The 14603-nt window shown below is 41.3% G+C and overlaps 1 protein-coding gene across 1 annotated transcript in view; it reads right to left on the bottom strand.

Annotated features, from left to right (window-relative positions):
• LOC104293259 (chromosome unknown open reading frame, human C10orf90) overlaps positions 1 to 14603 on the bottom strand; it is a 69441-nt gene that overhangs the window by 19045 nt on the left and 35793 nt on the right. Inside the window, exon 3 of the mRNA XM_009892749.1 lies at positions 13309 to 14392. Coding sequence (XP_009891051.1) covers positions 13309 to 14392 — 1084 coding nt within the window. The remainder of the gene's footprint in view (positions 1 to 13308; positions 14393 to 14603) is intronic.

Raw genomic sequence — 14603 nt, 5'->3', positions numbered from 1 at the left:
TCCTCCCAGCAGAGGGGCTCCAGCCCTCCCAGCCTCTCCGGGGCCTCCTCTGGCCCCTCTCCAACAGGTCCATGTCCTTCTTGTGTCAGGCGCCCCCAAGCTGGAGGCAGCACTGCAGGGGGGTCTCCCCAGAGCAAAGCAGAGGGGCACAATCCCCTCCCTTGCCCTGCTGGCCACGCTGCTTTTAATGTTAAAAAAGCTGAAAGAAGGCAACCAAGAGATTTGGGAGGTACAAGAGAAAAAAACCTCAGCTGGTTTCAGAACTAACCATAAGCCCAAACAAACCAGGCAGGGGTTGTCCCGTTCTATGTTGTAGACATAAAATATTTAATAAATGACTGGTGTTTCATGACAAACACTTTTTTAAAAGCAGCCACATAATTCTTTTCTCTGCTGACTCATTCTCAGCAGCTGCCCCTCTCTAAACACTTCTTTCCAATGTCTTGGTTGAGGACAGAGGGAAGATTAGAAGTGTTTTTCTCCTTTGACGGGTGACATGCCACATCATGTTAGACACTTCCTTATTTCATAGTCATTAAGTAAAATTAGATCCTGCAGTGTGGTGCAGGAAGCTTTCGGTTCACTTTCCCAATCCTTAATCCACTCACAATAGATGAGAAATATTCTTTGCCACAAAGTGATGCTCTCCTACACATTCTAGTGATCTGAATGGCTCATGTTTCTTTTTTGATCATCCTGTATTTCTGAGGAAATCAGAGGCATTAAGGCACAGCATCATGTTTTTCCCTTACCACGCAGACCAGAAACCTTTTAACATCTTAATTTCCTTTCTGTAACTGCCCATACAGGGAGAAGGACTCAACTTCTCAGGGGATCCTCTCACGAGGGAGCCTTGAAGATCAGCATAGACAGAAAAATTAACTTTTTTTTCTAATTACCTTCACTGAGATAAACCCCATCCTAAGCAATTTCACAGCCATACAGAAAATCTGGTCAAAGCAAGGAAGTGCACACAGAGCTCCCAAATTCTAGGCTGGCATCCAAGCTCTCCCTCTTCTCTTTGGTATAACTTATTTTTCTCCTTGCTTTTCACACATTGCAAATATTTGCCTTATCTTTTGTCAAAACTTAGCTCTCTTCTCAGATTAAAATAGTTTTGATGCAAATATTCTCAACAAACTGGATAGACTCAATCCTGTGCATACACTCAGTTGGAGCTCATGCATACGCAGCGATCTGTTCCTTCATTCTCTGACCGATCCCATACCTGCAGTTGCACGCTGTGTTTCTACAAATGTTTTATGACATATAAAGGGAAAAAGCACTGGGAGAGATTAATGGGGTCATGGGCATCAAAGAGTGTTTGTGGGAGGAGGTAGAAACAGGCAGCACGGTAGGAGAAGATGAAGAAAGCAGCAGGTAGCATTAAGTAACTGCAGAGCGGCAGAGAAGGAAGTCTTTTCACAAAGGCAGCCAAGATACTAGAAGGATAGAGGGGGAAAAAAAGAGGGCAGCTAAGCTACAGAAAGAACTTGAATGGAAAACAGATTATCTCCTTAAATCATCTTTTAAATTAAAATAGTTTACTGGCCGGCAGAAAGCAGAGAAGAGAAGAGAAGAAAGTGGAAAGGAGGAAAGAGTTTCTGCTCATCCAAGGCAGAATCACAGTAGGAGATAATTTGCCTTCATATCAAGGAACGGTCTGTGCAATAAATGTGTGTGTTGTGAAGCCAAACAGCTTCTTCGCTCAGATTGTCAGAGCACTTAAACCACTGCTGTGTCCCCAGGAGAGGCTATTTGCTGTGGCTGGACGTTGGTATCCAAAACTAGGGCAGGAATTGTCAGGATGGTGAGAATGGGCTGCAAGGTATCAGAATAAAACAGTGGAGACCAGCGTAAACAGAGGAGTTGCCCGTAAGTCATATCTCTCCCCTCTAACATCTTAGAGTATAGATCTGGACAAAAGAAAGAAGAGTTGCCTGGAGAGTATTCACACTCCATTTATTCCTAACTACCAAACTAGCCATTCCTAGCCCCAGGAATATTCTTACATATAGTAGCACCCCTTCCCTGCTAAAAGAAATGCCACCAGTGGTATTCTGCCCATAACATCTGGGGAATCCCTACAAAGACGTGGATTAGGAGAGGAAGGAAAGAAAGGTCTAAAATTAGAAAAAGGTGATGGCTGCTTCTTAGCATTTTATGACAGCAAAAGGATGCCTAAGAAAGAATTTTAAAAAGCATGATTCCTTATGAAATTCAGGTATAAAACCACTGCATCCTTTCTGCATGAAAAGTGTCATCCTTAGATCTTAGATCTAATATTATAACTAAATCTTAATCCTTATTAGATTCACAGTATGTTGGGGATTTTTTTTTTTGGTAGTTAATTAAGGCAATAAGAAAAGGTGCACCTTGTTCTTGTCTAACATCGAAGGCAATCAGAATAATAACGGAGCCGATTTGCTAAATTCTTTCCTCTAATTCCCTCCTGAATTAACCTTTAAATTCAAGGTACACCCAGGCGCAGTCAATTCCCAGGAAAACCCAGCAAAGCAAACCAGACACGGGCTCCAAAGATCAACTCCCTCATCCTCAAAGCAGCTGTCAATTACCTTAACTAACAGATGCAGATGCAAATGATATTTAGAAAAAAAAAGAGAAAGGCAAAGGTACGATCACAGAGTTTCACTCTGTACATTCTGGATCCATTTTTAATATTCTTTGTGGGGAATTAGGACTGTTACTCTCATTAAGACTATCTGGAATTGTATATCTAAATCCCCACACACCAAACTTGAAATATATATGCCCCTCTGAGAATAGCTAGAATTGCAACTGGATGACTAGCAATATATGTTTTTTCTATTATCCCAGCTGAAGAAAGACTTTAAAACTAATGAGCAAAGACATGCAAGTGTAACGCTTTGGGAGATACAGGAGAACAAAACTCAAAGAACAGAAAGCAGAATGACTCCGTTAATAAAATTCAGCAAATATAGATCCTGGTTGTAAAAGTTCAGCTGCTTATAGGGGAAAAAGTTAAGGAATAAAATCATAATTACATTCGGAGAAAAGTAATTTTTGCCCTATGCAAGGAAGAAAAAGACAACAGTTCAGTTTTTAAGTAAATGACTTAGTGAAAACCATATGATACCGGAGGAGTTAAAAATATTCTGTAAGACCAGGGGTAGGTTTTCAAAAGCTCTTTTTTTTTTTTTTTTTCAAGAATCCTTGATCTCTGAGTAAAATGAGCATATTGTTTTACTGTAAAGTATCTTTTTACATTTTACTCCCTCTCCCTTCGGGGGGTTTTGCTAACAGGAAGTGACCCTGCATTACAGCAGGTTAAACTTGCCTTTCCTTGAAACATGGACAATTCAGGCAAACATCCACTTTTCCATTGTTACTACTTTTTTTTTCTTTTTTTTTTTTTTCTTTTTTTTTTTTTTCTTTTTTTTTTTTTTCTTTTTTTTTTTCCTCTTTTCGTTTTACAACAGGATAATGCAGCTTTTCATACTTTCACGTAACACTCTTCCGAGCTTTTCAGTGTGGATTTTTGATGATTCATGACAAAGCGCTTCTTTGAAATTGGCCAAAGCTCCTTTTAACAGACACAGCGCTACAAATCCTCCACGACCACCAAGCAAGCCTGACAAGAGGAGGCCGGGGAAGGAGACACACGGCGTTGATTCACTGTGTGTCATTAACAAGATCAGACGTCGCCACTGTAGGTAGGCTTTACATTACAGACCACCTGCTGGGTTATTTTTTAATCAATTTAATAAAAGCCCCTTGCCCTGGGCTGCTGAGCTCTCCCAGATCTCCGTGATGGGAGCTGACGCTGCCAATACCCCAAGCAGAGAGGAGCAGTAATTAACGTTCCTTAAATATAAGAAACTTCTACCTTCTTCAAGATTTAGACGCGGGCACATGTAGGCGTAGGTTGTACAGAGCCCACACGTGCCTCAAGCAGGCAATCAGCGATCCGTGATGCAAACCAAGACTCCAGCCTCCTGGTGACAAAGACTGATGACTCGATTCCTATCATGAATCGAGCATTACCGCAGCTAAGCCATACGATCTTAGATGTAAATAAACAGACCGCATCATCTCAACAGCCTGGTAACACAGAAAAATGGAAACATTGAGAGCAATGACAATATTATTAGTTATTTCAGTGTTTGTCAAGGGATGGAAGATAGGATGGATAATTTATTGCTCAGATCACTGCCGAGGAAAAGATATCACTCTTAGTCAGTTGGCAAGGAGCGCTACAAAATTCACCTGTTTTTACTAAAATTTCTGCTGACCAGCCATGAGACCTACACCCCTAACTGGCTTTTGATGTTTGTCAAATGACTCGTTTGCAAGAGGCAATGTCAGATGCTGTTCAGTGTTAGCATCCATGGAAACGATCTGAATTGCAGAAAGTCCTGACAGTAATGCAGCTCTGCCCATGCTCCCTAACCATATGTAATGCTTAACAAGGTCTTGGATTTACCTTTTGGTAAAAACCTGGGGCTGGGTCCTGAGAAACGGGGCTGGGCCACATCCTCAGCTCCATTCCCAGAACTGTCTAGACCCAAAGTCGAGGCAACTTTGCAAGCTTGAACCAAGAGAAACAGCCAGACTGTTACTCCCGATGAACGTTTCATTGTACCAATAGTAATGCTTCCTCAAACAGCCCTGCCTGGTGAGGATAAGGCTTAATTATCTCAGCTATATCAATAACACCTCAAGCTAAAAGTTTAGATTAAAAAATTATCTCTAACAAAAAAGGTTGGGTTTTTTTTTCGCTAACTCTTTTGTTGTTTGGGGTTTTTTTGTGTTTGGTTTTTTTTTTTGGTTTTGGTTTGTTTTTTTGTTTAAATGAGGTTGACAGCTGTGGACACATTTCTCAGAAGGAAGAAGCTTTCTTTTTGCAAAAGCTAATATTTGACTGGAGAAAGTTGTAATCATTTAAAAGAGAAAGCTTATCAAGTGCACCTAAGAGCCATTAGGCTCCAAACCTATAATCAGTCCAAAGTAGGAAGAGCCTCTTGATGACAAGAAACAACTTGTTTACAGAAGGCTTTTGGCAAAATTAGAGTGTAGTCCAACACTTGGCTTCAGAGCAAACAATCCCATAATGCAGCTAATCAACAGCACCTCACAATAAGTCTCTCTGTGGTGACTGCCAATTTATTTTCTCAAAACACTTTACAAATAAATAATTAATCAATCTTCTCTCTTGGTGTTAAATAAGGGAACGCCACTTATTTCAGGGAGCTGATGGGCAACAATGTGCTGCTCAGGGCAGGACGAGAAGCACCGACTCTGACTGCGCACAAAGTTTGGTGGGACAGGAGTGTACTTTGCAATAAGTGCACCAGCAAAAAGGAAACCTTCCTGCCTGGCACCTGCAGGAGATCACCTTACACTCTGAATCTTGAGAGCGTATTATTGCTGCAGAATATTTCAGTGGTCAGGAAATAATCCACCCACATGATTTGATTCGACTGCTTGCACCAGCGAGTTCCCAATACCCAGCTGGTCGACAATAGCAGTTGTATATTTTGTTAACGTTTTTCCCCTTTGCTTCCTATGTGCTGGGACAGGATAAAAGAAAAAATATTCCCTTTTCATTAAACCTTTCATAATTTGGAGGTTGGTCAAGCACATGGTAATTATTTTCTCATTGAAGATAATCAGTCTTAGATTTTAGACTCATGCCCTGAATCATCATTGTTTTTCTTGTCATGCCTTTCGGGCAATGCTGTACCAAAGCTGTGCCTTAACAAACCCAACACTCCCAGGCAACTGGTCCTTAGACTGAGAGGTTCTCTATTCATATTGTTAAGAACCACGGAAATGGTTTTTGAAAATACTTTGACATTTGCTGCTGTACTTAGGAGACATTCTCTGTAACGTCCAAGTAACAAAAATCTCAGAGTTAGACATCCATGTTTGCATTTCAAGGATGTCATGCTAGAAGCTATCAGGCGCTATTGTAGTGACTAAAGGAGTAATCTGATGCAGTGTCACTTTAAAGAAAAATATCCAGGATGATTCAGAACATTTAAATGGTGATTTGCAGGGTAAGAAATGTATCGACTACTTGGTATTCTCATCATGTCAAAGACACCTAGTTGTTCAGCTCTTTCTGATAATTTACCGCAGCCAGACTGAGCCAAGTACTCATTTCACAGACTGCAGAAGAGTTGCTTCTAGTTTAAACCAAGTGTGAATAAGGGGAAAATGAGGCCTTTTACTCCAGTGGCATAATGCAGTCACTGAATCCACATAGCCCATCTCTTTCTCTTAATCATTATTTTAATGATTCTAGTACTCAGTCCTCCAGTGCTTGCCCTGAGTGCTAACGAGTGACTTGCCCCTCCAAAGTATTTCACTTCAAATTGTCTCACATTTTTACCAACTTTGACAGCTCAAGATAGAAATGTCCACCCTGAACAAGATGGAAAACCGTGGAAAAATGAAACCTTTAACTTTCACATGCCAAAACAAGGAAAGCCAAACTTTAATTTGGATCTTCAGCAGACAATAAGATCATCTTTGGGAAAATAATTCTAATTTATCAGTTTCACTCATAGAAATACTACACTTAGCATCGTTAACAGGATGAAGACATCCTTCTGTCTTCAAAGGAAACAATGGTCTTTACTATCCAGCAGGATCATTGCTATGCTACATAGTATAAAACTGAGCCTTTAATCTGTGAAAGGCATGCTTCCTAAAGGTGGGGAGTTCCTTCAGCTCCAGACAAATTATTTTATGGCCATGCCCTTAAACAAGTGGAAAAGAAATGAACAAAAACCCCCACAAAAAACAAACAAACAAAAAACAACCACAACCACCCATCCGTGACTGCTTGTTGCCCAAAACTGCAGAGAAATTATTAAAGAACAACTAGCTCCATAGGAAAATATGAGTGCTCTGTTCACAGCCAGGGTCACTGTGACATCACAATGCCACCAAATCACCAATACTGAAACTGAAAACCAGCCTAGGGGCAGCTTTGGCTTACACAACCTTGAGCATCACCTCTCCCTCTTGCTTACATCTGATGCCTATGACCTCCAACGGTCGCTACGTATCTACATGACGGGGAAAAAGTCCACACTGCTCTTTTGAGTCCTGTAGTTTTTCTAATTAAGTGGAGTAAGAATGAATACACCTCCACACTGATCCCTTGGCTTCTCCTCTTACACTCAATGAGTGTCATCACCCCTTCCTTTGCCACACCAGAGGATGGGGAAACTGGCAGCAGGCATTGGAAACAAGGAGAAAAGCTCAAGAGCTTGGTACTCCATATGCATAAAAGGGCCCTCCAGAGAAAAGGAGGCATCCCCTTCCTTTTAAAACGAATATAAAAACTCCAAGGTAAGGAAAGGCAACTCCTATTGCCCATCACACATTTTGGGGTCTGTCTCAAAGGCTGGCAGCATCTTCCAGAGTCACTCGTAACTGAGGACTACCACTTCCTCACTGATTTTTCAACATCTGTAAGGACTGAGTCCTCAATTTCTCAGCGTTTCATACAGTACATGAAGGTCACATTGCAGTGTGACACAGACCCAATGACACAAAATGTCTAGACTAAGGAAAACTGACAGCCTCCTCCATTTTAAATTTATACCAGATGAAGTGAAACATCAAAGGAGCTCCTTTTAATGGGCTTTTTGGCATGTGGTCCTTTGTTCTTAACAAGTCGGCACCAGCTGCTATGTCCATAATGCCAAGTCAGTAATGTCCCTGGCCAGATTCTTGACTGATGTAAACCAATGTCACTCCTCTGAAGGCGGATATTTCTATTGGTTGACATCAGCTGAAGATTTGGCTCCTCATGCTTAGCAGGTGCAAGCTAAAGTAAAATCTTCTGTGCCATATTTCATATTTCTCCTGTCTTCACCAACACTACTGCTGTACATATTCTCAGGCTGGAGAGTTAATTAGCATCAGCTGTAGCTACTCAAGTTTCTATACAATAAATTCCATATTGTAAGGAACAGCTTTCCTCTAATTATATCTTGTTCATGCATATAGATATATATATGTATTTCACCCCCCGACACACACACAAATCTTGTACTCTGGGTTATTGCGTGATGACTTTCCCATAAACAGACAATGAGGTGAGAACACCAGACAGGCCACATTCATTCATCGCAACATTTCAAATACTATTTAATAATTGAAAGTAAATACTATTAATAGTCTTCAGCCTTAAGATTGCCTACCTTAGCCCATCATGATTACCATGAGTATCTATTAGTTTAAAGGTGACCTACAAATATTTTCTTGATGTACAAATATCTCAAATACCAGCAGCTTTTCAATGTGTATTTAAAATGAAAACATTTTTTTGCTTTGCAGGTAGCAGTGTGTCGAAATCCCACAGCACCCGCCGTTCTGATTTTACTCCAATAAAAGTGTAGGTATATAGGCATGCACACTAAAATAGCTCTTGAAACAAATATAAGTCTAGTTTTTTACCCCTTAGTAAGCACACTGCTGCCTTCAGCACTTGTTAATAAAACTCTTGTTTAGGAAGGAAACAGAAGCCTATAATCATCTGGGGCCATTCAACACCCCAAAAGCCCAGATCCCATCTCAGTTTTCCCCATTCACTGTCTTGGGCTGCTTTAATTAAGTAAATTATGCTTTCAAGTCACCTGCCATTCTCTTTGGGGAAAAGGTATAAGCAACTACAATACCAGCGCTCTGATCTGCCTTGTTCACTGATTTAAATGTGCTCTTCCCCTTCTTGAGTGCTTCTTTCCTGGATTCTGCAGAAGGGATGCTGGCGGTGCATCTCCCCCTATCCCCCCAGTGCCTGGGCTGGGCCCCAGCACCCTCACTTACTGCCGCCTGCGTCCGTGTCCACGTCCAAGTCTACAGGCACAACCATCACCATCGCGTCATATTCACCTTCCATTGCTGACTCATGCGTACCTCATAATCCTGATTTCCCTACTTGTGGGTAGTTTATGTAGGACTGTGATTCATGAGGTGCCCTTTTGTCATCCCCCCCCGGCCCTTGCGCATCCTTCACATCTTCTGTATCTCAGCGTAGGGCTGTGGGAGCCAGCGCTGCACCTACCATCCAAACCATGTTGACATTTCTCTCCACCTCAGCTGTTCTTCCTTAATAACTCGGCACAGCCGTTTTGGGCATGACAACAAAAGAAGAACAAAAGTGTAGATGTTATAAAAGTTGAGGTGTTAGCAGAAATTATTCCCGTTTATAACGTAGCTGATGTTTTGTGAAGGTGCTCAGGCATCAAGACATTTAAGATTATCTAAGCTTAAACATAAATTTAGGTGTTAGCCTTTATAATCTTTCACAGTAAAGTGATGATATTGTTTAATCAAGAGGTCAAAATTAATTTAAAGTTGTCCCGTTTTCTTCTCTTTACCCCTTTTTAATAATTCAGCATAGAGCCCAGTAGCTAATATATTGTAAAAGATGGATGGAAAACTAGATATTCATGTGGAATATATTCTTCATGAAAGGCAGGTGAGAAATTAAGATTTAAAATACTCCTGTCTTCGTCAGAAACAAGACAAATCTTTTCATTTTTAACTTACCTTGTATTTATGAGACATCAGCTATAGACAGTAAAGGAAATTACAGCATTCAGTTAAAAGCAGCGTTAGCAAGTTCTGACAGCTTGTTAAAAACCATGACCGAAGGCAAGGTGATAGGCATCGATCACCTGTGACAAGGACCTCATGGAGCTTGGCCCGGGCTTGCCCTTGGTTATATCTCTGAGGTGGGTCATGCGGCTCTCAGTGGCCCGTTTCACGTTAATGGAAACACGTTCCTTAAGCTGCCAAAGGGATTTAAATGCTGGCCACTCGTTAAAAGCAACCACAATTATGTCCTACGACTCCACGTCCTCCTGCAGTTCAAGTCTGACTTCACGTGTAATATGGATTTTCCAGCACTAACACCCAAATTTCTTGCCAGATAGTGGAAGTAAAGTACCCAAAGCAATGGAGCCAGTAGAAGATACAGTCCATAGCGGTGAAATCACAAGATCATATTCCTTCCTTGGGATGCTGTAGCATGAAACATGGCTTTGAACGCTAACTGAGTCTGAGAGATTTGGATTTCTAAGTATAATTACCATACATGAGCATAGCCCAAGATTTACATTTCATTAATATTCCTAAAATATCCTCTTCACATGTTGCACACTGTGGAAATATATACCTCTGGAGATTATCTGGACCAACCTCCTCCTGAAAGCAGGGCCTTAGATTAGGTTATCCAGGTCCATGTAAAGCCAAGTGTTGAATATTTGGATTTGAACATGAAATAGTATGAGTAATACTATAAGTAGAGTCATCATTACTTTAGTGAAGCCACATGAAAAATTAGAAAAAGGACACTCCAAAGAGGCTATGACTCAACCGGCCCTACAGGAAACAGCAAACCTGGCCCCGGTACCTGTAAATCAGAGAAGTATTTGGGTGCTCGTTCCACTTCAGATCCTAATAAGGCAGCCTATGCATCCTGGAAACTACATTTACAGATTTCATACAGAAAAGTCTAGCCTTGAAAGTAATTTTTCCTCCTTTTTTTTTTTTTCTTTCCCCATGGTGATTTTATTACCACTTGTATGTCTGCTGGCAGGAAGGTATTGCCTACAGCTGCAAACTAATATAAACTCAAACTTTCTGGGTCATCAGAAATGTGATGGACAAAGCACTCTCTGCAGTTCCTTTATCCATAAGATAACTGTGTTAAAGTATTAACAGTGTCAAAAATTGTTCATTACCCCTTCTTTGCCGGTTCTTCCTTCTTTTTAAACATTTCATTTCACAAACATTTCATTGTATAAACATATATCAGACCAAAGCTTAACATGAATGGATTTGAGCGAGTAAACACTGGAGGAAAAAGTATCTAAAAGAGTTGGGAATCTGTAATGGTATAAAGGACTTTTTGCTGATGGAGTAGTTATTTTGCTTTGCTCGTAAAGCAGCGTCTTGCAGTACCGTTCTTGTAATTTTAAGCTGCATGCCCAGAAGTGCTTCAGCAAAAAGCAGGAAGGCAACTGTGTCCCATTATCGCTTTCTTTAGATATTTAAAACTAGTCCAGGAAAAAAACACACAACAGGCTGTAGGACGGTACCAGATTTGCACCAGAATGGAGTATGGGACCTAGGAGATCACTTCTCTCCTTTGCTTCACCCCTTTTCAGAACTAAAGGGAACTCATTTTTTTTCATTTTCTCCCAGGTTAAAATCATACCAATTGCCTTTCATTTTAATGAGCAGTGCGGATGTCTCATGTGTTTAACTAGGTTCCTTATGATTTGTCCCATTTAATGGCTGACGGCTATGCAAGAGCTCATTACTTTCAGGATCCTGGTGAGAAAGACTGTTGTTTTGAAGAGTTATTCTGGCTGTTTGTACAAATTTCACACAGGAAAGTTGTAGTAAGCTGATAAACACCTTCTTCTATTACAAAAGGTCTGATCAAGAGAAATATATATCTTTATATTCTACATTATTGCTTACACAAAAGGTGGAAGCAGTTAAAAAGGTAACACTTCCCCTGTTTATTTACACCTGTATTCTAGTGTACACAAATGGTGGAAATAATTTTTCAGAAACCAGTATTTCTCAGCTGGTTACCTCACTTATTTCCTCTTTTTAGTAAAACTGAGGAACCATGAGCAATGTCCTATTTCACTTTCTAATTACATCTAGTAAAAGTGATTCTTTCATGACCCCCACTGTATTACCAAGCCCAGGGAAGTCTCATTATTATTCTAGTCCTTGTTTCCATGGTATATCGCAGAGACACCTTAGATGGTGTCATACAAGGCCTCGAATGTTAGTACTTTCTATGGAAACTTCAGGAGGATGTTGTTATTTGAAATTAGGACGGTAGTCGATGAGGTCCGAAGCTGAAACGCATAATTTGCTGGTGTCAGTCAGGGGAAGGTCTTCACCAACCCTCACCCCTTTGCCTTTCTTCCTTGCTTCAGCACTGGTTGGCATCTTCCCTCTCCTGCTCCCCACTGTGCCATCTCCCCTTCAACAACAGACAACCTGGATTGCGCCTATAAACATAAAGGAGTGGTTTATCTCCTGCTTTTTTCTACAGCCAGCCGGAGGGGTGCTTCACCCTGCAGACCCCCGGGGCTTTCATTTGAGGGCCTGGCTCTGGAATCACTGACACCGCCGGTTTCTCTGTGGAAAGTCCTGGCTCTGTTGATAATTTTCTTGAAGGTTAAAGCAGGAGGCCTCTGCACAAAGCAGTGCTGTCTCACTGTTTGCACCTTGACAACTGCAAGAGTAGTCCCGCTGTTTTCAGGCATGGGAAAGCGAGTGCAGCAGTAACAGCAAGGTGCAAAGGGATGGTGCAGCCCAGGTTTTGTAACTTGTCCAGCCCATGAGACAGCACGCAACTTCTCATCTTTCTTTCTTTTTTTTTTCCATTTGCTCACTGGGAAAATGAAGGTACAAAGGTATCTTAGGAAGTAGCTTATGTTCATATACTGACCCTTAGATCAAAAAGGCCATATAAGAACAAGGTAATTGCAATTAAATGTAGCCCAAGGTCGCGGGATACATGGGGGGTAAGCTTTAACCTCAGTGTTTTTGTTAAAAACCAGACTCACTCATTGACATTCTTCCCATCCGCACTCCCTTCCTGGAGAGTCAATAAACTCAGCTGTGGTTATTCAAGTGCACTGTAAAATCGCTGCTGCAGCCCAGCGCAGCAGAAGCGGTACCACTCTGGGCACAAAGCAATCCCCACAGTACCTTTCCCTTCCCCGAGAGCAACGTTGCAAAGAAAATTTTATGTTTGCAAAATGCTTGGAGATGTTCGAAAAGAATGTGTTGAAGATTTGCAAACCATTTACCTGGAGCCATTAGTTATAAATGCCTGGGGTTATTACTATAGGTTTCTAAACAGAAGCTGAAAATGATCATTTTTAATTGCAAGGCACACAAAACCAAGCTCAGTGAAGCCATGTCCTTCATCTCAAGCCTTGAAATTCAGTCCTTATACAAAGAAATTTTCAGGGGCTAAACGCTTGCATGTTGCTGGGAGAAAAAAAAAGAATTGTAGTTATAAATGGTTAAGATTTAATGCAGAAAACACAGAGTTTTCTCTATCATCTGATGAGTAGCATGCATCACTAGCCTGGCAAATATATTCATGGTAGTCCTGGAACTGAAAACGTCTGGGTTGTGCTCTGACTCACTGTGCCTTTGCAGAAGCAACGATTACTATTATCTGCTCTCATAAAACCATTGTGGTGGGTCTGTTCCAGCCTGAACCTCTGCTCCACCAGACTGAGGTTTCTGGAAATTACTTACCTGTCTCATCACTTGAATTAGGAAGCTGGAGAGAAAATGTAGCGAGATAGCTGCCACATTGCTTATCGTCGTCTTTCTTTGTTGTTACTACGTTATTAGGTCCTCTGGGTATCTCTACAAATAGGGGAAGTTCAGAGACAAAGCCACTTTGCAAAGGGTATGTGCTACCCAAATAGTCTTCATTTGTCGTCTCTCTGTTAATTACATTAGTTTCTGTTAAGTCTGCACTCCAGTTTGATCTGAGTGGAGTCTTGTTTTCTCCTAGGAGCTTTGTCTTAAGTATCTCCTCTATTGGCTCTCCATTAGCTATGCCATCTACTCCATCTGCTGTTAATCTAGACGAACTGCAATTTATATTGAAGGACAACACTGATCTGTGAATTTTTTGGCATTTAATTCGAGGTTGGTCAATGCACACGTTGAGCGACTTGTCTAAATAATAGATAGTATTTGGACACTGCTGAGAAACCTGAAGGTGGACACATGAGATGAATGAAGGTGGTACTTTCTCTCTCCTGTCACTGCTTTGAAGACCCACGCCATTCTCCTGGTTTCCAGGGTCAAAAATCCGCTTTCGTGGCTCTTCACCTAATTGTAAGCAAGGTTCAGAAATCTTTAATGGAGAGACATTCTGGTTTGCGTGGCCCAGCGGAGGCCAGCGACGGAGGGCAGCAGGGATTTCGCTCGAGGTGGGGGACATGGTGTTGGGCTCTTGCACAGCCCCAGCTCCACGTGCCGGGTCGCTGGAGCCTGCAGCAACACGCCTGGCTGTAATAGTTATGGAGGCAAACCCTTTTTGCCGTTTTTGACACTGTTTTTCCTCTGTGATGGGAGAGCCCAATGGAGACGTGGTGTCATGTAAAGATGCCTGAATTTCTAATCTGCTGGGGAGTACCATAAATGCTCTATTAACGTTGACTGAACCATGGTTAGCCAAAGATTGCTTCATGCGATAGGCACTGGGCTGAGGGATCGTGGACTGCATAGGCAAAGCGGGCCAATTTTCTTTTGATTTATTCTCATCAATCATCTGTGAAATAAGTATCGGTGAAACCAATTTTGTATTTTGTGATGACAGAGATTCCTGCAAATGAAAAGATTCAAATTATCAACATACGCCATCATAATATATGTAACCGTTTCTCATCTACCATCTATCACACTGGACAAGTTTTGTTTGAGATTTCTTGTTAACTTTCTATTCATCTTAACTTTCTTGTCATTTAAAAACACACGCTCTTGAAATCAGTTCTGAATTGTCTGGGATACTTCCATAAAAACCTTATCACTCTGTT

Source organism: Charadrius vociferus, unplaced genomic scaffold, assembly GCF_000708025.1.
Source record: "Charadrius vociferus isolate BGI_N301 unplaced genomic scaffold, ASM70802v2 scaffold38, whole genome shotgun sequence".
Classification (NCBI taxonomy): Eukaryota; Metazoa; Chordata; class Aves; order Charadriiformes; family Charadriidae; genus Charadrius; species Charadrius vociferus.
Note: the sequence above shows the minus strand (reverse complement) of the source record. Positions and strands in the feature narration are given on the sequence as shown.